This window comes from Emys orbicularis, chromosome 4 (assembly GCF_028017835.1).
Source record: "Emys orbicularis isolate rEmyOrb1 chromosome 4, rEmyOrb1.hap1, whole genome shotgun sequence".
Lineage (NCBI taxonomy): Eukaryota > Metazoa > Chordata > Testudines > Emydidae > Emys > Emys orbicularis.
In genome coordinates, this window is record NC_088686.1 from 152,165,510 (window position 1) to 152,189,033 (window position 23,524).

Genomic DNA, 23,524 nt, shown 5'->3' on the forward strand with positions numbered 1-23,524 from the left:
GTGAGGAGGCTGTTCCAGCTGATGCCTGTAGGTCTGATGCAGCTGAACAGCTAACACATCCTGCCCCAGGGAACACGGGGGTGGGTGACTCGGAGGGAGTCCCCAGGAACAGGGCGGGGACCCTGGAACCCACAGAGGAGGTAAGGGAGGGTCCCACTGACACAACAGTGCAGGGAGGCAGGGTGCTTCCAAGTATGGGAGAGGCAGAGCCGGCCTCTGCCTGGCTGAAGACAACAAGCTCCCAGGGGCGGGGGCAGGGGAGATGCAGTCAGTGCCCAGGGATGGGGACGCTATCTCAAGGGTTGTCTGTCAGGAATTTTCAGCTAAACAAAGGGCTGACCCCTCCCTCGAGAGCATAAGAAAGTGTATCTCAGAGGGAACTCCAGGAAGGGAGGCGGGGGGAGAAGTTTTTTTTGAAGAGGCCGGGAAACTGTATAGGGAAAAACCGAGGCCCCGGTCAATCCTATAAGCAATTGGTTGTACCCAGCCAACACCGGGGAGAATTAGTGCTTGTAGCGCATGATAGTCCCTTTGCTGGTCACTTGGGGGTACATAGGACGTATGACAGGCTGAGGAGGAATTTCTACTGGCCAGGGATACAGAATGATGTGACGGGCTGCAATCATGAGAAATCCCCTAGCTACCACCTGAGCTGGAACAAGGGCTGTACTAGGAGAAAGGATTGTGCCCAGACTAGGAAGGCGTCCAGTCTGTGGTAGAAGCTTATTGAAACATCTGAGGGTGAGATTTTATCTGTATTCAGTTTTCTTACTGTACTAGGCTTAGACTTGCGTGTTTTATTTTATTTTGCTTCATAATTCACTTTGTTCTGTCTGTTATTACTTGGAACCACTTAAATCCTACTTTTTTGTATTTAATAAAATCACTTTTACTTATTAATTAACCCAGAGTATGTATTAATATCGGGGGGGGGGGGCGGACAGCTGTGCATCTCTCTCTATCAGTGTTATAGAGAGTGAACAATTTATGAGTTTATCCTGTATAAGCTTTATACAGGGTAAAACGGATTTATTTGGGGTTTGGACCCCATTTTGAATTTTTTTTTTAATTTTTGTGTGAGAGAAGTTTTAAAGCTGAAAAAGAAAGTTTAGAGAAAAAAGGGGAGAGCTGTGAGAGATACTGATGTTGAGAACCAACCGATAGACCCCGAGTCGTGGAAAGATGGCGACGTTGTTACTGGCAAAGCAACAGAAGAGCATGACAGAACAGAAGCACATGATGAGGTAAAAGCCGCTTAAATTATTTGAAAGGAAAGAAAACATATTTATGTAAGCCACCGGATAAACACTTGTGCTTAATAATAGGTTGCTGAAACTATGACCGACGGAGCCCCCACCGGTGGTGATTTAGAATCAAGTGACACAAGCGTTTATCCGGTGGCTTACATAAATGTTTTCTTTTCTGTCATGCGCCTCCCTATTATAAACAAAAATATTTAACCATCGGTATTTATAAAACATTTATAATTTGTTTCGCTCTGCCTGTGTTCAGTAACACAAACACTCTATTCTTTAATAACAGAGCTCCTTACTCAATCACATCCAATAAACTTACCCAAACGTCTCTCACTCTAATCTTTCAATGTATCCAATTTTCTATTCTTTTATAGCATACCTTTACCAGCCACCTTTTTTCAATAAACTTTAAACTTCTCTCACTCTAGTCTTTTAACCCTTTTCTCTCACAGCTCTCCCCTTTTTTCTCTAAACTTTCTTTTTCAGCTTTAAAACTTCTCTTGCTCTAGGCTAGGTCTACACTACGGGGGGGTCGACCTAAGATACGCAACTTCAGCTACGTGAGTAGCGCAGCTGAAGTTGAGTATTTTAGGTCAACTTACCTGGCTGTGAGGACGGCGGCGTGTCGACCGCTGCCGCGCCGCCGTCGACTCCGCTTCCGCCTCTTGCCGCGGTGGATTTCCGGAGTCGATGGAAGAGCCAGCGGGGATCGATTTTATCGCGTCTTCACTAGACGCGATAAGTCGATCCCCAATAGATCGATTGCTACTCGCCGATTCGGCGGGTAGTGAAGACGTGCTCCTAGTCTTTCAAGCTTTTTCTCTCAATGTATCCAAGCACAACACTTCCCCCATTCAAACACACACAAAAATTATTTTTTTTCAAAATGGCCGACTGCGCCAAACTTCGGCGCCAACGGAAATGGGGTGGAAGGGCGGGACAAAATCCCCACACGGGGCATGGAAACCTGTCAAAAAATGCATGGTGATGAAAGCTATTGAGCCGTATACTACTGACAGTGGCTGGTGGGGCGGCCAGAGGGGCGGCGATGGCAACAGTGGCTGGCAGGGCAGCCAGAGGGGTGGCGATGGTGACAGTGGCTGGCGGGGCAGCCAGAGGGGCAGTGACGGCCTATTTTCCAAAGCAAAGCAGCTCTAGAATGCATGTATGACTGTTCACTGGAACCTCTCTGCAAACGATCAGCCCTAAATAAGGCAAAATTATCTTCTGAATATCATTTACCAAAGGGTTCAAGGCACCTGAATGGTTACACGTTTCCCTTTTTGCACACCTACCAACGCTAACCCAGTTTGGAGTCCACCTTGCCGGGCAGGAGGAAGCAGGTGCCCCCTTTGGACTCTTCACCGCTTGCAAGAGCACATCCAGCTGTTTCTCCTTCAGTCTCTTCAGGACCGCATGGGTCAGCGCTTTCAGTGCCGCCTCTGTAGGGTGACCAGACAGCAAATGTGAAAAATCGGGACAGGGGGTGGAGGGGTAATAGGAGCCTATATAAGAAAAAGACCCCAAAATCGGGACTGTCCCTATAAAATCAGGACATCTGGTCACCCTACACCTCCAAGCCGAGTTGAGCCTTGGTGATCTTCCCCGACTTGCCCATGCAGCAGTCCTGGCTGCCTCCAGCCCCATGTGCCCAGCTGTCTGCTGCTGTTTCGCCAGAGTCGCATTCCTCCTCCTCCCTGCTGGGCGCACGGCTCCTCCAGTCGCCCGACGAGCACTGATGGTTTGATCCTGAACATGCAGGATGAGAAGACGGTTCCCTGCCCTGGCTAAAAAATGAGCATGTCATCTGCAAATCATGAATAATACATGATCCCAGTCCAGGCAGCAAACTCAAGCAGCCTGAAATTATAGGCATACAGTTGCATTATAGGCAGGAGGGGGTTGTGAAAAAGCCAAAGCAATCTGTAACACACGCCAGTTTCTTAGCCCTGGTCTACACTACAAGTTTAGGTCGAATTTAGCAGCGTTAGATTGATTTAACTTTGCACCCGTCCACACGATGAAGCCATTTTTGTTGACTTAAAGGGGCCTTAAAATCGATTTCTGTACTCCTCCCCGACGAGGGGATTAGTGCTGAAATCGACATCACTGGGGCCAATTTGGGGGTAGTGTGGATGCAATTTGATGGTATTGGCCTCCGAGAGCTATCCCAGAGCATAGGTGCTGACTCCATGGGTGCTCCGGCCCCGGAACACCCACGGAAAAAAATTGGTGGGTGCTGAGCACCCACTGGCAGCTCCCTGTGGCCCTGCCCCCCTGCTCCAACTCACCTCCGCCTCCGCCGCGAGCGCGGCACCAAGTCCTGCTTCTCCTCCCTCCCAGCCCTTGTGCCACGACACAGCTGATTCGTGGGGCAGGGAGGAGTAGGGGGAACACCGCGCGCTGGGGGAAGAGGCGGGGCCAGGGTGGGGATTTAGGGAAGGGATCCAATAGGGGCAGGGAGGGGGCAGAGTTAGGGCAGGGACTTTGGGGATGGGGTTGGAATGGGGGCAGGGCCAGGGGTGGGGATGGGGTGGAGTTGGGGCGGGGCCAGGGGTGGGGAAAGGGGCGGGGGGCACAGGCACCCACCGGTGCTGGAGAAAGTTGGCGCTGCTGTCCCAGAGTGCTCCATTGTGACCGCTCTGGACAGCACTCTCAACTCAGACGCACTGGCCAGGTAGACAGGAAAAGCCCAGCGAACTTTTGAATTTTATTTCCTGTTTGGCCAGCGTGGCATGCTGATCAGCACAGGTGACTATGCAGAGCTCATCAGCAGAGGTGACCATGGAGTCCCAGAATCGCAAAAGAGCTCCAGCATGGACCGAACGGGAGGTACTGGATCTGATTGCTGTATGGGGAGACGAATCTGTGCTATCAGAACTCTGTTCCAAAAGATGAAATGCCAAAATATTTGAAAAAATCTCCAAGGGCATGAAGGACAGAGGTTATAACAAGGACCCGCAGCAGTGCCGCGTTAAACTTAAGGAGCTCAGGCAAGCCTACCAAAAAACCAAAGAGGCAAACAGCCGCTCCAGGTCAGACCCCCAGACATGCTGCTTCTATGACGAGCTGCATGCCATTCTAGGGGGTGCCCCTACAACTACCCCAACCCCTGTACGTGGACTCCTGCAAGGGAGTCTCACGCAACAGGGTTGAGGATTTTGGGGACGAGGAAGATGATGAGGAGGAGGAGGTTGAAGATAGTGCACAGCAGGCAAGTGGTGAAGCCATTCTCCCCGACAGCCAGGAACTGTTCATCACCCTGGAGACATTACCCTCCCAACCCGGGCTCCCGGACCTTGAAGGTGGAGAAGGCCCCTCTGGTGAGTGTACCTTTGTAAATATTGTACATGGTTTAAAAGCAAGTGTGTTTAATGATTAATTTGCCCTGAAGACTTGGGATACATTCGCAGCCAGTACAGCTACTGGAAAAGTCTGTTAACGTGTATGGGGATGGAGCGTAAATCCTCCAGGGACATCTCCATGAAGCTCTCCTGGATGTACTCCCAAAGCCTTTGCAAAAGGTTTCTGGGCAAGTGCAGCCTTATTCCGTCCTCCATTACCATGCCAGGCCAGTAGCACGTAGTCTGGAATCATTGCATAACAAAGCCTGGCAGCGTATGGTCCCGGTGTTTGCTGGCATTCAAGCAACATCCGTTCTTTATCTCTCTGTGTTATCCTCAGGAGAGTGATATCATTCATGGTCACCTGGTTGAAATATGGGAATTTTATTAAGGGGACATTCAGAGGTGGCCGTTCCGGCTGGGCTGTGTGCATGTGGCTGAAAAGAAATCATCCCCACTGTTAGCCACGTGGTGGAGGGAGGGGTGAAGCGATCATCCCAGAGAATTGGGTGTGAGGTGGGTTTAGTTGGGTTTGTGCTGCACATTAATCCGAAAACCTTAGCCCCTCCTTTTAAGTGGCCAACCCATTTTAAATGGTCAACCCAACTCTCCCTTTTTTTCCTCCCACAGCTGCAAATGTTTCAATGCTACCACTATCATCTCCGTCCCAGAGGCTAGCGCAGATAAGAAGGCAAAAAAACCTGCACTCATGATGAAATGTTCTCTGAGCTCATGCAGTCCTCCCGCACTGAAAGAGCCCAGCAGAATGCATAGAGGCAAACAATGTCAGAGTCCAGGAAAGCACAAAATGAACACGAGGACAGGAGGGACGTGCGAGATGAGAGATGGTGGGATCAAGAGGCGAGGCGGTGGGAGCAAGAGGAGCGGTGGCAGGAGCGTGATGAGAGGAGGCAGGAGGCAATGCTGAGGCTACTGGAGGATCAAACTGATATGCTCCGGCGTATGGTTGAGGTGCAGGAAAGGCAGCAGGAGCACAGACCGCCGCTGCAGCCCCTGTGTAACCAACCGCCCTCCTCCCCAAGTTCCATAGCTTCCTCACCCAGATGCCCAAGGACAAGGGGGGCGGGCGGCTCTGGGCACCCAACCACTCCACCCCAGAGGACTGCCCAAGCAACAGAAGGCTGGCATTCAATAAGTTTTGAAGTGCAGTGTGGCCTTATCCTTCCCTCCTCCCCTACCCCACCCGGTGCTTCCCTCCTCCACCACCCCTCCTGGGCTACCTTGGCAGTTATCCCCCTATTTCTGTGACTAATTAATAAAGAATGCATGAATTTGAAACAACAATGACTTTATTGCCTCTGCAAGCGGTGATCGAAGGGGGGAGGGGAGGGCGGTTGGCTTACAGGGAAGTAGACTGAACCAAGGGGGCGGGTTTTCATTAAGGAGAAACAAACAGAACTCTCACACCGTAGCCTGGCCAGTTATGAAACTGGTTTTCAAAGCTTCTCTGATGCGCAGCGCGCCCTGCTGTGCTCTTCTAACTGCCCTGGTGTCGGGCTGCGCGTAATCAGCGGCCAGGCGATTTGCCTCAACCTCCCACCCTGCCATAAACGTCTCCCCCTTACTCTCACAGATATTGTGGAGCACACAGCAAGCAGTAATAACGATGGGAATATTGGTTTCGCTGAGGTCTAACCGAGTCAGTAAACTGCACCAGCGCGCTTTTAAACGTCCAAATGCACATTCTACCACCCTTCTGCTCTTGCTCAGCCTATAGTTGAACAGCTCCTGACTACTGTCCAGGGTGCCCGTGTATGGGTTCATGAGCCATGGCATTAAGGAGTAGGCTGGGTCCCCAAAGGATAACTATAGGCATTTCAACATCCCCAATGGTTATTTTCTGGTCTGGAAAGTAAGTCCCTTGCTGCAGCCGTTCAGACAAACCAGAGTTCCGGAAGATGTGAGCGTCATGTACCTTTCCCGGCCATCCCATGTTGATGTTGATGAAACGTCCCTTGTGATCCACCAGTGCTTGCAGCACCATTGAAAAGTACCCCTTTCGATTTATGTACTGGCTGCCTTGGTGCTCCGGTCCGATAGGGATATGCATTCCGTCTATCACCCCACCACAGTTAGGGAATCCCACTGCAGCAAAGCCATCCACTATGACCTGCACATTTCCCAGAGTCACTACCCTTGATAGCAGCAGCTCAGTGATTGCACTGGCTACTTGGATCACAGCAGCCCCCACAGTAGATTTGCCCACTCCAAATTGATTCCCGACTGACCGGTAGCTGTCTGGCGTTGCAAGCTTCCACAGGGCTATCACCACTCGCTTGTGAACTGTGAGGGCTGCTCTCATCTTGGTATTCTTGCACTTCAGGGCAGGGGAAAGCAAGTCACAAAGTTCCATGAAGGTGCCCTTATGCATGCGAAAGTTTCGCAGCCACTGGGAATCATCCCAGACCTGCAACACTATGCGGTCCCACCAGTCTGTGCTTGTTTCCCGGGCCCAGAATCGGCGTTCCACGGCATGAACCTGCCCCATTACCACCATGATGTTCAAATTGCCAGGTCCCGTGCTTTGAGAGAAGTCTGTGTCCATGTCCTCATCACTCTCGTCACCGAGCTGCCATCGCCTCCTCACCTGCTTTTGCAGGTTCTGGTGCTGCATATACTGCAGGATAATGCGTGAGGTGATTACAGTGCGCATAACTGCCGCGGTGATCTGAGTGGGCTCCATGCTTGCCGTGGTATGGCGTCTGCAGGAGAGCAGAGTGGCAGCGGAAGCGTGACGATGGTTTGAAGCCCTACTGCACCGTCTGCTGCCAGAGCAGGAGAGCAGAGTGGCAGCGGAAGCGGTCGTTCGGTCATTTGATGATGATGGTTTGCAGCCCTATTGTAGCTTCATCTGCTAGAGCAGGAGAGCAGAGTGGCAGTGGAAGCGTGATGATGGTTTTCATCCCTATTGTACCATCTGCTGCCAGCAGCACCCAGGACACAACAGCGGCGGCTGAGCTGAGCGGGCTGCACGCTTGCCGTGGTATGGCGTCTGCGCGGAAAAAAGGCGCAAAACGATTGTCTGCCGTTGCTCTCATGGAGGGAGGGGCGACTGACGACATGTACCCCAAACCACCCGCGACAATGTTTTTGCCCCATCAGGCAGTGGGAGCTCAACCCAGAATTCCAATGGGCGGCGGAGACAGCGGGAACTGTGGGATAGCTACCCACAGTTCAACGCTCCGAAAGTCGATGCTAGCCTCGGTACTGTGAACACACTCCGCCGACTTAATGCGACTTAATGCGCTTAGTGGAGACACACAATCGACTGTATAAAATCGCTTCCTAAAAAATCGACTTCTATAAATTCGACCTAATTTTGTAGTGTGGACATACCCTTAAAGAGTTGGGTTTTTCTCTGTTTCTCTTAAATACTTCAAATCCACTGAAAATCTAAAAAAAAAGTGTATGTGTGTGTATGTATATATATATATATATATATAAAATTTTCCACCAAATTACTCTATATAGGAACTGGAAAAAAATAAACTAAAAGAGATGGGAGGGGGGAAAAAAATCAATGTACAGTGTAACAGAAGAATTGCAGAAAACAAGTTACTGGGGGTGGGGGGCTCGAGCCAGTTGTGTGTTTTGTTGAAGAAAACCCTAAATATTGAACCTGGCCCTTTTTGCTGCAGACCTTATCTATCACAACATACCTGTTTGTGTGTACTTACATTATTACTAAAAATAAATTATGGAATTTTTATAAAAACACCCCCTCAGAATGGGATTGGCTTGTTCTGGGCTTGCTGTGAAAGGCAGAGCAGCTTTGTTACGTTTTGAGACTTGGCAACACCAGGGCACCAGGCCTGGGACTCCCCGGAGATGGACTTGGCTGAAAGTCACCGATTTCCATGCTAACAAGTTCTGTTCTATGCTGTGTTCCTGTCAACTAATAAACTTTGTGTTTTACACGCTGGCTGAGAGTCACTGCTGAGTGCAAAGTGGGGGTGCAGGGCCCTCTGGCTTCCTCAAGGGTGGACCCCTGCAGGAAGTGCATGGACAGGGATGCTGAAGGCTCCGAGGTCAGACCTAGGAAGGCCATAGCCGAGGAGGTTTCTTGCCCTGGACAGCGTGCCCTAAGGGGAGTCACACTAGTCCTGGCTGGCTTCATACAGAGCAGTTCCAGAGCATCGGAGTTGTGACTCCGTGACAACTGGTTGCATCTCCCTCCTGGTTCTCAGGTTAGGAAGGGCATCGGCCATGGCTTTCCTGCAGGCAGCTGGAGCAGCCTCACCTGCCCCAAGGGTCTCAGCAAAAGTCTCACATCCTTATTCCCACCACCTAGGCATTGGTGACTCATATAGGCTCACGTACAACATAACAAGAGGAAAAACCCACCTCATCACATCTGCAGCTCACAACTTGTCCATGTCTCTGTGGGGAGGGGACAGGTCACTGTCAATGTACCCTGCAGCATTGGGGAAGGTGCACCGGGGTGGGAGCCAGGAGACCACCGGGTCTGGTCTTCAATCTTCAACTGACCGCAATTTCCATGCAGATTCCCTCTCCCCTCTTCACTTACATCCTGAATTCAAACCTGGCTGGTGACTCATAGAGGTAAAATTAGTATGTGATCATGCAATTAAAGGATGGTGTCATAATGCACATGGCCAAGTGCGCAGAGTTAAGGTTGTTCAGGAAATCTTAAATGTGGCAATTGCTGATTCCGGAGGGTTTGACTCTGCAGCCTTCCCGCTCAGCCTGCAAACCTGCCCATGTGTTACACAAGCCATGGCACCGTGGGAGGAGCGGGCATGATGGGGAACGCCTGCGTTTACTGCCCCTTGCGCCATAGCTGAATGGTGAGGACAGCTTTGCACTAAAATGCCTGATTACAAGGATCTTTTCTCAGTGTGTGAATTAAATAAGCTAGATTCAAAAGAGGACCGGAGAAAGAGAAATTCCATCCCGTGCCCCCCAGTGGGTCCCCAGTCAGGATGGAACCAGGGACCTTCTAATGCCCCTGCAAGGACCCTGCCCCCCCAGCTGAAGGAGACACTGTTAGTGGTTATGTGGCCTGGCCACTAGAGAGGGACGTGACACAGGTTTTGTTTATACAGCCGTTGGCTAGAGGACAGTAGAAAATTGGGGATCAGGAAGTTTTGGCTCTATCCCTAGCTCTGGCAGGGGAGTGGGGGTCTAGTGGTTAGATCAGGGGGCTGGGAGCCAGGACTCCTGGTGTCATTGGGTGGCGCCCATCCGTTGCTCTGACACTGCGAGTAGGATTGCCAGCTTTCTATTTGTACAAAACCGAACACCCTTGCCCCGCCCCCTGCCCTGCCCCACCCCTTCTCTGAGGGGGTGAGGGCTCTAACTGGGGGGTGCTGGCTCTGGGGTGGGGCTGAGGGGTTTGGGGTGCAGGAGGGGGGTCCAGGCTGGGGGTTGGAGTGAGGGGGAAGGTAAGGACTCCAGCTTGGGGTGCTGGCTCTGGTGTGGGGCAGGGGATGAGGGGTTTGGGGTGTAGGAGGAGGCTCCAGGCTGGGGCAGAGAGGTTCAGAGGGTGGGAGGGGGATCAGGGCTGGGGCAGGGGGTCGGGGGGCAGGCTCCGGGCAGCACTTACCTCAAGCAGCTCCCGGAAGCAGCGGCACGTCCCCCCTCCGGCTCTATAATGTGGACGTGCGGCCAGGGGGCTTTGCGCGCTGCCCCGTCCGCAGGTGCCGCCCCTGCAGCTCCCATTGGCCGCGGCTCCTGACCAATGGGAGCTGCAGAGCCGGCGCTTGGGCGGGGGCAGCATGTGGAGCGGCGCCCCCTGGCTGAGCCTATGTCTAGGAGCCGGAGGGGGGACACGTCACTACTTCCTGGAGCCGCGCAGAGCCAGGGCAGGCAGGGAGCTGCCTTGGCCCCGCAGCGCCCCTGACCAGACCTGCTGACGGGAGCCGCCAGGTCCCTTTTTGAACACCAGACACCCGGCAACCCCGCCAGCCCCGCCCGGGCCACAGGGGAGCCAACCCCCGTGTCAATCCGAGGTGTCCGCCCCGCCTCCGAAAGCCCCAATTGGACCATTTAAGGAAGCAGGAAATGACGATTGCTGATGGGGTGGGGGGACCGGAAGTGGCAGGAAAGGTACCCGGAAGTTCCCGGGGGTGGCAGTCCCGCCTTGTGCGCTTTTCGGTGTCGGTCACGTGGGGACGGCGCGGTGACGTACCCGGCCCGGCTCGGCTCGGCTCAGCATGGCGGACGCGGCCTCGCAGGTGCTGCTGGGCTCCGGCCTCACCGCGCTCTCGCAGCCGCTCATGTACGTCAAGGTGCTGGTGCAGGTGAGAGCGGGCCGGGACCCCGCGTGACCCCCGTGACCCCGCCCCCGGACTGACCCCGTGACCCTGCCCCCCCGCGCGCGCACCGACCCCCCCCCCCTCCCGGAGCGGGTCTCGTGTCGGGACCCTCCCTCGCGCTGCGAGCTCCCCGGGGCCGGTCCCCCCCAGTCTGCGCCGGGCGGTGACTCTGCGGGGCGTTCGGCCCGCCCCGGTCTCTGCTCTGCTGCTCCCCCGGCCGGTGCCCCAGCCCCCGGGGCTGGCCACAGAGCGGCGCTGCGGCCCCCCCATCTCGCGGGGGGGCGACGCCTCAGCCCAGCTCGGGGGGTTCAAAGTCCAAGCCGCCAGGCGGCGGGGAGTGACGCTGCCCTGCCTGGCAGCCCCAGGGATCTCCGGGGCCCTCTCCCAGCACAGGGAGTAACCCCCGTTCTCTGCTCTCCCAGCCCCCCGGGGTGTCTGTGCAGCGCCTAGCACCTCCTGGGGGCTTGGGCTGCTACAGAAATGATGCGGACCCAGGACTTAGCTCCCCTCAGCCCCCTCCCATACAGAGCCTTGATAATACTAGAACCACCGATCCCCAAGTGCCCAGGCAGCGTCCGTAAGTGCCCCCCCATGCACCTTGCCCCCCCCTTTGAAGCCACCACGACTCTATCCTGCCCCCCTCCCCCCACGTACCCCGGTTTGCTCAGACCACAGAGAGAGCACCCAGCAGTTGTTGAAACAATTTACTCCTAGAGAGGCACAGAAATCCAGGGGACTAGGAGAGCTCTGCAAATCCCCATGAAGCAGAATCCACTCAGTCACAGGGCGGGGTTTCCGTCCCTGGCTCCCAACGCAGAGCCCTTGCCCTTGCTCGGTGAGCCAGTGCCAGGAGGGGGCGGGGAAGGCGTCTTTCTCCAGTGCAGGATTTCGGCCTTGTTGGGGAAGGTGGCCGGGCAGGAGCCCTTGGGACCAGCACAGAGCTCTCTCCTGTTGTAGAAGAAATGCCTCTTCCTGGGCTTTGCGGCCGTCAGACACTCTGCAAACTGCCTGTCGCACTCACAGGCCATCCGGCCGCAGACGCTCTGAGAGCGGCACTCTGTCCCCGATTGGCTACACGCAAACTCATAGGGCTGCCACTTCACTCTCCCCCGGCACTCTAAGGAGACCCTGGCGTGGCGGTAGCAGCAGTCATGGAGGAAGCAACACTGGTCCACTGCGTCTAGGGGTGTCCCGGAGCCCCCGGTTCCACAGTAGCACCCGTACAGGTTGAGAGCGAACAGCGGGGTCCGCAGTCTCTGCCGGTAACACCACAGAGTGAGACCCAGCTCCAGAAGGCTGCGTCTCCCTCGCCTGCTGCATTGAGCCTCCTGGGCAGACTGTGACAACAAGGTCACCAGCACCAGCCACATAGCGAATTTCATTGGGCCCATGGGCATCTGCCTTGTGGGAGCCTGACCGGTCTGACACCCAGAGTGGCTGGCTCTCTTTCTGCTGCTCTCTCCTCCAGTCCTGTGCGCCGTAGAACTGCCCAGCTCCCTTCTGCTTCACCTGGTGTCGCTGGCTGGCTGTCAGGTCTCAGCCCAGTGTAGGAGCCCGCTTGTGCCATCATTGGCTGGAAAGAGGCGAAGTTCCAGCGGCAGGAGAGCATTTAACCCTTGAGCCTCCAGGGCGGTCCCCTGTACTCCCAGACAGTGGCATGATGGAGGCATCTTACTCTAGATCTGCAGGGCATGCAAGTGTCAGTGGAGAAACCCCTTGAAATCGTTGTAAAGCAAAACCCATTTGTAACCGGAAGGAGTAGCTGGGAGGTCAGCAGAGCTCCTGCAAACCAGATTGCTGGGAATGACCCACGCTTGTCAGGGTCATGCACCGGCTCTGGCTCTGTCTGGCAGGCGCCCCACGCTCAGCAGCTTTGTATCTAATCCGGTGTCTGGAGGGTTTGGATACCGAGGATGATAAGTGAGAGCTCCAGATGTGAGCAGGGCTCTTGACAGATACCGGGTCCCTGGCCTGAGGGACTTGCCACCTACTCTGGGAATTTGGAATGAACGAGGGTGATATGCTGTGCGCTGGAGGAAGCGGGCCAGGGAGGGGGATGTTGGGGAAGGGTATTGTCCAGAGATGGGAGATGATTTAATTCAGGCTTGGTACTTAATTTTCTTTGGGGATAAAGAATTGAATGTATTTGTGACTCTCCTGTGCCATTCTAAATGGCAGCCACCGGGGCTCACTGTCTCCCCGTGTCTCGCTGACAAGGGGTTAACCCCCAGGCTGAGCTGAATCCCTCCCACTGGCGGACTGGGGAGGCATTTGGGTCCACCACTAAATATAGCGTCTTTGGCTTCTGAGCCCTTCAATTAGCAGCAGGGCATTGACGGTCCCGGGCCGGAAGAGGCACCAGAAAATCACCAGGCTTTGTTACGGCCCATGGGCAGACTGCTGCAGACTGTCTGTTTGTTTTGAAGGTGGGATATGAGCCGCTTCCTCCGACCCTGGGCAGGAATATGTTTGGGCGACAGGTTTACCAGCTGCCGGGGCTCTTTGCGTACGGTGAGTCCCTGTCTGTGGCATGCACGTGGATTTGGGGATAGGAAAGGAAGGAACCCCAAAGGGTGGGGGTTGTAGTTACTGGTGTGAAGATGGGGGAGCCCTCTGTGCCTGGGGGGGTGAGGCCAGACCTCTCCGCTGTCTGGATTTCCTGGGGGGATCCCACCCTTGGGCTGTGCCACCAAAGCTGGTGTGTTCTGAGAGAAGGAGTCTGACTTCACCTCCAGATACCCAGTCACCCTGGAGAGAGTGCACTGAGCTGGGAACCAGGGGACCAGGAGTTCAAATCTCACTTCTACTCACTGCTGTCTGTATTTCCATGCACTTCACAGCCCTTATCACTGACCACGAGCTCGTACCCCACCCCTAGCAGGCGGACAAGCATTCGCCCTCTCTCTAACAAAGGCATTGATCACAAAGTCATTTCGTGAAGCGCTGGGACTAGAGCTCTGGTCTCTAACATTGCAGACCCACGGCCTGTCAGAATGAATGTGCCAAACATATGTGCCTTGGTTAGCCTATCGCAAAGTCATACGTTGCCCCCCCTACCCAGGATTCCTGATCTCCAGGGTTCTGCTGTGCGCCCTGCTGGCAAAGCATGTGTCAAGTCCCCTTTGTGGCTGGCCCACAAAGGATGTGACCATGACTCTTGTAGCCCCAGTGCTGGAAGCTTGCCTCTCTGAGGGCTCACGGGGGGGGAAAGGCCCGGCAGTTACACGTGAAGGAACAACTCACGTTTCTTTAATCGCACAGCAAGGAAACGTCCTTTAAAACAGGCTTTATAGGCTGGGGCAGTGGGGTAGGCACCCTTCATGCTTGTGTTGTTTCGCAGCTAAGCACATTATGAAGATAGATGGAAGAGCCGGACTCTTCAAAGGTTTGACTCCCAGACTCTGCTCGGGCGCCATCGGCACCATTGTGCACAGCCAGGTGTTACAGGTACGCCGGGTGGGGCTGGAAGGTCGTAGCAAACCCCTCGCGAGCAGCTGCTGCCCCAGGCTGTCTGCATGGCCACAGCTGGCCCACCCTGGAGGGGTTGGATAATTCCCAGGGGGCGGTTGTACTTGTTCAGGTCCCTTGTACTCTTGCTCCACACAGAGGCGATGTCCGGGGGCTGAGTTCTGGCCCAGCAGGGTGTAGGCTCCTCTCTCAGGGCTCGCTGTGATTTCTAGCGGGTCCCGGTGCAGTCTCCCCTGTGGGAGTGTTGGAGGCCGCTTGCTGTCAGTCCCCATAGCATTCTGTCCCGTCCCAGCCTACCCAGGCAGCTGCAGCCTGCATGCGGGGGCAGTGAAGCCCTGGTGCTTGCCTGCCCCTCCCTGGCTGCCTGGGCCCAACGAGACCTCCATACCCCAGTGGCCTTTGCTGTGCTAACCCTGTGCCCTTGTTCCCTAGCGATACCAGGAAGCTGACCAGGAAGAGGTATGTTGGAGCTGGTTTCTGGGTCCTTTCCCTTGTAGGCACCTCTCCAAGGTCTGCCCTGCCCTGGGGAGATGGTAGGAACGTGCCCTGTCAGGAGCACAGGGGGTGGGAGATGTCCACCCATGCAAAGCCTGGTGTGTTCGGGGGGTGGCCTGGGCATATGGGCCCAGCGGGCTGCAGGGTGGGCCTGGCCTGGCTAGCTTTTAGGTGCTACTGCACTGGGAATATCGAATAGCAAGGCAGGCCCTGCTGATCTCCATGCTGGCTCTGTGGGAGGGGGCAGTTCATTCGGGGACTGGGTAGGGGGGAGCTCTCCTACCTGAACCTCTCTCACTCCCTCTGCCCAGGAGCCTGGGGCCAGCCTCAAGGAGCCTGTGTCCTCGCTGGAGCAGGTCATCAAGGAGGTGAGTGAAGGCCCGCGGCCAGGGCAGCGTGTGGGGCTTGCAGATCCTCCATTGCTGGAGCTGGATCCCTCTGGGGTGAAGTGTGTGTCATGCTGTCTGGAGGGCTCACGCCCATGAGTGCCTACCTTAAGGCAGACTGTCAGAAACGGGGCAGCTCCCCCAGGCTGGGAGTGTGTGCTAGAATTAGATTTCATCAAATGTGAGTTCCTGGATCCCTATAACTGTCTGACCATGGAGTCACAGACAGTCCCCTTAGACTCTCCAGCCTGTCTTGCCATGCAGACAAACTGGACTTAGTGATACGTGGTCACTTACTCCAAAAACCACACCACATTCAGGTTGCTTCCAGTCCCAAGGGACCAGTCACTTAGCCAAGATCACTTGGCACCCTGGGTCTTACACCAAAGACAGGTGTAGCCAGTCCTGTAATAATCTATCGAAAGGTTTATTAACTAGGAAAAAAGAATGAGAGTTTTGTACAGGTTAAAGCAAACAAACATGCACACCAATGAGTTACTGTCTGAATCCCAAGAATGACAGAGTTGTAGTGAGCGACAATTCAAAGTGTCTTTCCAGGCAGACCCAGGAGGCAGACCCTGGGGATCTCTGGCTTCAGTTTAGAGTCCCTGGCCCTTCAGAGTTCAAACAGCTAAAAAAGGGGGAAATTTTCCTGTGGCTTTGTCTTATTTCCTTCATTCAGCTCCCAAGCCCACAGGACTAGCTTCCTTGCACCTAGCGTTTCCCAGGTGCGATAGGGCTATTAACCAAGCCTATGTATGGCGATGCTCCTTGATGGCCCATCTGATTTTCCTAGTCCTTGCGGTTGGACGGGGGACAATTCCCGGGCCTGAGTTCACAAGTTCAGGGCAAACATTTTCAGAGTTCTAAAGCAAAACGTACCTATTTCCTTGCGGCCTGGAATACAGACACTACAAGTGAGATGAACGCAGGCAGCAACGGACAAGTGTTCCATAGAGTCTAAACACTACATTTTGGAATTTGGGAGGAGCATGGGCTGTATACCAGGGATAAGGGAGAGGCAAGACAGAACTGGGGTGGGGTGGGGTGTCAAATCAGTATCTTAGATTTCTGTATATTAATGCAAGAAGTATGGGGAATAATCAGGAAGAACTCTAAATGCTAGTAAATAAAGACAACTATGACATAGTTGGCATCACGAGACTTGGTGGGATAATACGCATGACTGGAATATTGGTATAGAAGGGTACAGATTGCTCAGGAAGGACAGGCAGGGAAAAAAGGGAGGAGGTGTTGCCTTGTATATTAAAAATGTATACACTTGGACTGAGGTTGACATGGAAATAGGAGACAGACTTGTTGAAAGTCTTTGGGTAAGGATAAAGGGTAAAAAAACAAGGGTTGTCATGGTAGGGGGCTACTACAGACCCACCTAATGAGGAAGAAGAGGTGGATGAGGCTTTTTTTAAACTAACAAAATCATCCAAAGCACAGGACTTGGTGATGACGGGGGGACTTCAACTACTCAGACATCTGTTGGGAAAATGAGACATTATCCAACAAGTTCTTGGAATGTATTGGAGACAATTTTTTATTTCAGAAGATGGAGAATGCTATTAGGGTGATTTAGATTTGATTTTGACAATAAGGGAGAAACTGGTTGAGAATTTGAAAGTGGAAGGCAGCTTGGGTGAAAGTGATCATGAAATGATAGATCATGATTCTAAGGAATGGTAGGAGGGAGAACAGCAAAATAAAGACAATGGATTTCAAGAAGGCAGTCTTACCTACCAACTCCCTGAGTTTGCAGGTAAGATCCCATGGGAAGCAAGTGCAAGGAGAAAAACAATTGAAGATAGTTGGCAGTTTTTCAAAGAGATATTATTAAGGGCACAAGAGCAAATTATCCCCCTGCATAGGAAAGATAGGAAGTATGGCAAGAGACCACCCTGGCTTAACCAGGAGATCTTCAATAATCTGAAACTCAAAAAAGGAGTCCTACAAAAAGTGGAAACTAGGTTGAATTACAAAGGATGAAAATAAACAAATAACACAAGTATGTAGGGACAAAATTAGAAAGGCCAAGGCACAAAGCGAGATCAAACTAGCTAGAGACATAAAGGGTAACAAGAAAACATTCTACAAATACATTAGAACCAAGAGGAAGACCAAGGAGAGGGTAGGCCCGTTACTCAATGAAGGGGGAAAAACAATAACAGAAAATGTGGAAATGGCAGAGGTGCTTAATGACTTCTTTGTTTCGGTTTTCACCAAGAAGGTTGGTGGTGATTGGACGTCTAACAAAGTGAATGCCAGTGAAAATGAAGTAGGATCAGAGTCTAAAATAGAGAAAGAGCAGGTCAGAAATTACTTAGACAAATTAGATCTCTTCAAATCACCGAGGCCTGATGACATGCATCCTAGAATACTCAAGGGAGCTGACTGAGGAGATATCTGAGCCATTAGCGATTATCTTTGAAAAGTCATGGAAGACTGGAAAAGGGCAAATCTAGTGCCAATCTATAAAAAGAGAATAAGGACAACCCAGGGAATTCCAGACCAGTCAGCTTAACTTCTGTACCTGGAAAGATAATGGAGCAAATAATTAAGCAATCAATTTGCAAACATTTAGACTAAAATAAGGTGATAAGTAACAGCATTGATTTGTCAAGAACAAATTGTGTCAAACCAACCTGATAGTTTTCTTTGATAGGGTAACAAGCCTTGTGGATGGGTGGGTGGGGGGGGGGGGGGGAAGCGGTAGACGTGCTATATCTTGACTTTAGTAAAGCTTTTGATACTGTCTCTCATGACCTTCTCATAAACAAACTAGGGAAATGCAACCTAGATGGAGCTACTTACTATAAGATAGGTGCATAACTGGTTGGAAAACTGTTCCCAGAGAGTAGTTATCAGTGGTTCACAGTCATGCTGGAAGGGCATAACAAGTGGGGTCCCCCAGGGATCTGTTCTGGGTCCGGTTCTGTTCAGTATCTTCAATGATTTAGATAATGGTATAGAGAATACACTTATAAAGTTTGCTGACGATACCAAGCTGGGAGGGGTTGCAAGTGCTTTGGAGGATAGGATTATAATTCAAAATGATCTGGACAAATGGAGAAATGGTCTGAAGTAAATAGGATGAAATTCAATAAGGACAAATGCAAAGTACTCCACTTAGGAAGGAACAATCAGTTGCACACATACAAAATGGGAAATGACTGCTTAGGAAGGAGTACTGCAGAAAGGGATCTGGGGGTCAGAGTGGATCACAAGCTAAATATGAGTCAACAGTGTAACACTGTTGCAAAAAAAGCGAACATCATTCTGGGATGTATTAACAGGAGTGTTGTAAACAAGACACGAGAAGTAATTCTTCTGCTCTATTCCGCGCTGATTAAGCCTCAACTGGAGTATTGTGCCTAGTTCTGGGCGCCACATTTCAGGAAAGATGTGGACAAATTGGAGAAAGTCCAGAGAAGAGCAACAAAAATGATGAAAGGTCTAGAAAACATGACTTATGAAGGAAGATTGATTAAATTGGGTTTATTTAGCCTGGAAAAGAGAAGACTGAGGGGGGACATAACAGTTTTCAAGTACATAAAAAGTTATTACAAGGAGGGAGAAAATTGTTCTTAACCGCTGAGGCCAGGACAAGAAGCAATGGGCTTAAATTGCAGCCAGGAAGGCTTAGGTTGGTCATTAGGAAAAACTTCCTAACTGGTTAAGCACTGGAATAAATTGCCTAGTGAGGTTGTGGAATCTCCATCATTGGAGATTTTTAAGAGCCGGTTAGACAAACCTGTCGGGGATGTTCTAGATAATACTTAGTCTTGCCATGAGTGCAGGGGCCTGGACTAGATGACTTCTTGAGGTCCCTTCCAGTCCTAAGCTTCTACATAAGCCTTCTTATAAGGCTAATCCCTATCTTGAGCACAACTACCAGACAGGTGACCTGGTCTGGGTTCTGGCTACGAGGTTGTCAGTTCTTAGCCAACACCTGCAGCCTGGGCAAGAGCTGGCGTCTGGCCTGCCAGGGTCACAGTGTGCATCCCCATCTCTCCCTGCTAGAGCCCTCCCTTCTCCTCTCGGCCCAGCGAGTCATCTCCAAGCGCTGCCCCCTTAGCAGGGTCCTGGCTGCCACCTGCTCCCTGGGGTGCCCATTGCTCTATACCTCTCTCCACCCCCCCACCATGGCATCACTCCCTTTCCCTCCTTTCCTGCAGCCTCTTGGCGCATGCCCCTGCCCCACACGCCACATTTCATCAGCAGGGCACTGCATGGCAGCCTGGTGTCCTTCAGGCACTGCCTCCTGCCGCACTCCAGGTGCATCTGGCTGTGTGGCGCGGAGGCCTGGGCTGTGCTAGGCATCCAGTTGCCCATGGGCCAAGCCGCAGGGCTGTGCTGGCTTTGGCCATGTGCCAGCAGCATGGACAGTGGTAGAGTGGCAAGTGCTGGCTCCTGGCACCTCCCATAGCATGCAGCCTGGGAGCACTGAGACGCGGCTGCCCCCGAGCGGCTGCCCCCAGCATTTCCACCTGCCCCGCCTTCTACCGCCCCCATGCCCTCTCCCTCCCTGTTTGCTCTCAGCCGCACACGTGCCCTGGCTGAGCCCTAATGGCCCGTGTCTGTTCCAGACCTCCCGAGAGATGGTTGCTCGTTCTGCCGCGACACTCGTCACCCATCCCTTCCACGGTAGGTGCCCGGCGCTGTGGGGGCGGTGGGGTGGGGCTCACACCCAGCCCTGCTCCATGGGATCCACCCACAGAGACCAGTGCTGAGGTAATGGGATGGGTACAATTCAAGGCCCAGCCGTTCCTCAGCAGAGCTCTGCCCATGGCCAGGAGGCGCCTGGCTGAATCGTCCTGTTAACCTTGGCTGCTGGGGCCTGTGAGCCCATGTTGATGCCCTGAGTTCAGAGGGCAAAGGCTCCGTGTCTGACCCCACAGGACTGGGGTCGCGGGGGTGCAGCCTGGCTCCCCCACGCTGACCCTGCTGTGTCTGGCTCTGCCCGCAGTGATCACGCTGAGATGCATGGTGCAGTTCATTGGCAGGGAGACCAAGTACAGGTAAGGGCACGGTGAGAGGGGCTGGGACCGGGTGTCGTGCAGGCGCTGCCAGGGCAGTGGGTAACTGGTGTGGTCTGGGGGGAGTTGATACACGGGTGGCTGGCAGGGGGACATGCTAACCCGCAGTCCCTTCCCTCGGGAGCCACATGTGACAGCGTCTCTCTCCTCTCTCTTCCGTCGGCCCAGTGGCATCTTCAGCCCCTTTGTCACCATCTACCGGGAAGAGGGCATCCTGGGCTTCTTTGCGTGAGTCCTGTGGCCAGGAGGCAGTGGGAGCCCCTGGGAGGCGGGTGTGTGCACCCTGCGGGGGTGGGAACGGGGGAGGGCACCCCTGGGAGTCGGAGGTGGGAGCCCCTGGGAGGCGGGCATGTGCACCCTGCGGGGGTGAGAACGGGGGGAGGGCACCCCTGGGAGGTGGGGGTGGGAACGGGGGCAGGTGCCCTTGGGAGGTGGACGTGTGCACCCTGCGGGGTTGGGAACGGTGCGAGGGCACCCCTGGGAGACAGGGATGGATGCACTTGGGAGGCGGGCGTGTGCACCCTGCGGGGGTGGGAATGGGGGGAAGGCACCCCTGGGAGGCGGGGGTGGGTGCCCTTGGGACACGGGGGCCCGTCCAGCTTGTCAGGGGGCTCCTGCCAGCCTGGGCCCGGGGGGCACCCTGTATTCACTCACCTGCTGTGTTTCTTTCAGGGGGCTCGTTCCCCGGCTGCTGGGCGACGTGCTGTCGCTGTGGCTCTGTAACATGCTGGCCTACCTCATCAATACCTATGCACTGGAGAACGGGGTAGGCCCCTGCAGCATTGTGCTGGTGGCTGCCCAGGGTGTGGGGCCTGGAGGCAAACAGAGTTCAGGGGGTCTGGAGGGTGACCCGCTCAGCCCGGGAAGGTCCCATCTCCGCTGGGCCTGGCCTACGCTCCCCTTTGTGTGCTACTCTCCCAACGCCTGGCCGGGGAGCCTGTCCTAGCAGCGTCCGCGACCCGCGTGGGGGCAGTTTGGGTTTCAGGCCCTGGCGGAGCCCAGCGTGCAGATTCGGTGCGGGGAGTCGGGGCAGAGGCAGCCCCCTGTGTCTGGGGATGGAGGGGCCGGGCTGTGGCAGGGTGCGGGGTCTCCTTGTTCAATGCGTTTCCCTCTCTCTCTAGGTCTCCACCATGAGCGAGATGAAGAGCTACTCACAGGCTGTCACTGGAGTGCGTGTGTAACCCCGACTCTCCTCTCGGGGCTGTGTGTGGGGGGTAGCCCCACAGAACTGCCCTGGGGTGGGAGGGGCCAGTTTGAGGGAACCATTGGGTGGGAGGTTGGTGCCCTTACGTGAGTCTAAATCACTAGTTGGTGCTGCATGGTGGGTGAGCTCTCCACCCTCTCGTGCACCTTGGCCTGGCCCCGCCCCTGGGGCTCTGCCCAGCCGGCCCCTTCCCCTTGGGCATGTTGTGCCCACTGCCCTGCCCGTCCAGCCTGTATCTGTCCCGAGCAGGCACTGCTGCCTGGCTCAGACCATGTGCTCTCTGGTGACCCGGGAAGGGCAGGACAAAGACCTCCTTGCCCAGGAGAAAGTCAGTGAGTGCCAGGGTCCCAGCACATGGAGAAGACTGCAGCAGTGCCCTGCTGTGCTGGGAGCTGCACAGACGGTCTCTGCTCCACTAAGACACCCTCCCTCTCCATTGTGCTCCTGCGGCTGGGGGGCTCCGGGTGGGCTGTGGAGCCAGCGCCCCGCCCTACTAACTGTGGCCCATCTCTCGTGCCTGCAGTTCTTCGCCAGTATGCTGACGTACCCCTTTGTGCTCGTCTCCAACCTGATGGCCATTAACAACTGTGGGTGAGTGCCTCGCACGCTGTCCCGAGCCAGCTGCACCCTCCCCCTGCGACGCAAGGGCATGCTCTGAGGAGCAGGAGACGCAGCGGCTCCTGTACAGGAGGCAGGGAGATGCAGCATCTTACCCCCACATCCTATAGGGTTTGATCCGGGATGATGATGTTCCGGCCCCTCGGGTGCTGGGGAGGAAACCCTTCAGAGGAGGAGTGGAGCTGCCGTCATGGGCTGCTGATGTGGAATGTGAACAGCTGGCACCAGCAGGCGAGAGCGCTCTGCCCAGCCTGACGTGGAGCTAGTCCTGGCTGTACTCGCAGCTCGCCCCTGCCCCTCACGCAGGCTCCTGTGGTTCCCCTCTTCCCCAGACGCTTGGCAGCCTCTTGGGCTCCCTGGCCATGGCCCTGCAGCGCCTCCCTTCCCGTGTCACCCTCTGCCGCTTGGCAGGAGCGAAATCACAGGTTGCAGTCTCCCAGAATAGACCCGGGCCTGTTCGGGTGTGACAGCCAGTCCCTGCCCGCCCTGCAGTACAGCTGGGACTTGGTGGGGTGGGGGGGTGGGGGAGTTCTGCCCTCCTGAATCAGCCCTCCCCACCCCCTCGGGAGTATTGCCCTTGGCCATCTCACTAGGGAGCATCAGCTCTGTCCCCAGGAGAAAGGCTGCTCCCCTGATGCCCGACTGCCCCGCTGTAGTGTTGGGGGCAGGGGCAGGAAGCTCTGGCCATGGGGGAAAGGACAGGGGGCAGCTGGGGATCCTGGGACCTGACTGAGCTGCCTGGCTCAGGCCCCGTTAAAGCGACGTAGCCCAGAAGGGCTCAGACAGGAAGTGGTGCTGGGGAGGCCAGGGAGGTTCTGGGAACAGGCTGTGGTGGCCGGCTCACTGCTACTTCCTCCCCCCTCTCCTCTCTTGCAGGCTGGCTGGTGGCCTCCCCCCCTACGCACCCAACTACTCCTCCTGGTTAGACTGCTGGAGCCAGCTGCTCAAGGAGGTACGTCCCGGCCTCGCCCCAGCCCCATAGCGCAGCGACGCTGTGTGTGGGGCAACCGTGCCTGGCACTCATCTCAGGGTGGGGGTTATAAAAGGGCTGGGAAGCGCTGGCCCTGCTTTATGGCTAGGAGGGCTGGGGGTGGGGAAGGGCTAGGCAGACTGGGGCCTGGGTGACAAGCAGAGGGAAGTTGCCCCGGGGCAGGGCAGGGCAGGGCACCCTGACAGCCGTCTCCTCTCCTCTCCATGCAGGGGAACATGAACCGAGGCAACAGCCTGTTTTTCCGGAAGGTGCCTGCAGGGAAGCTGTACGTGTGGGAGGAGAAGCGGTTCTACTGAGGCTGGAGCTGGGCGAGGGGCCCGGGGCCGGGCCAGAGGCTGGGCCAGATGCACTGAATGATGGGAGAGTGGTGATTTCTATACAGTTTTTTAAATAATGATTCAATCTTGGGAAATGG

At 54.7% G+C, this 23,524-nt stretch overlaps 2 protein-coding genes across 2 annotated transcripts; one reads left to right on the forward strand and one right to left on the reverse strand.

Moving 5' to 3' along the window:
* The first annotated feature begins 10,743 nt into the window (after positions 1–10,743).
* On the forward strand, positions 10,744–23,524 carry MTCH2 (mitochondrial carrier 2). Its single transcript, XM_065403272.1, has 13 exons — positions 10,744–10,884; positions 13,326–13,410; positions 14,240–14,346; positions 14,800–14,826; positions 15,174–15,230; positions 19,847–19,904; positions 20,227–20,278; positions 20,465–20,524; positions 20,969–21,062; positions 21,418–21,465; positions 22,024–22,091; positions 22,995–23,070; positions 23,319–23,524. The coding sequence occupies exons 1-13, from the start codon at positions 10,798–10,800 to the stop codon at positions 23,403–23,405; spliced, it is 906 nt and encodes a 301-aa protein (XP_065259344.1). The 5' UTR covers positions 10,744–10,797; the 3' UTR covers positions 23,406–23,524.
* Positions 11,679–12,296, reverse strand: LOC135878369 (phospholipase A2, minor isoenzyme-like). The gene has a single exon (XM_065404016.1). It carries the CDS (start codon positions 12,294–12,296, stop codon positions 11,679–11,681), a length of 618 nt encoding a protein of 205 aa, XP_065260088.1.

Excerpts from the sequence above, each read along its gene's own strand:
- MTCH2 (XM_065403272.1), top strand. The coding sequence starts at position 10,798 with ATGGCGGACGCGGCCTCGCAGGTGCTGCTGGGCTCCGGCCTCACCGCG. Across the intron at positions 20,525-20,968 it reads GGCATCCTGGGCTTCTTTGC|GGGGCTCGTTCCCCGGCTGC; the intron begins GTGAGTCCTGTG and ends TGTTTCTTTCAG. Across the intron at positions 21,466-22,023 it reads ACTCACAGGCTGTCACTGGA|TTCTTCGCCAGTATGCTGAC; the intron begins GTGCGTGTGTAA and ends TCGTGCCTGCAG.
- LOC135878369 (XM_065404016.1), bottom strand. The coding sequence starts at position 12,296 with ATGCCCATGGGCCCAATGAAATTCGCTATGTGGCTGGTGCTGGTGACC.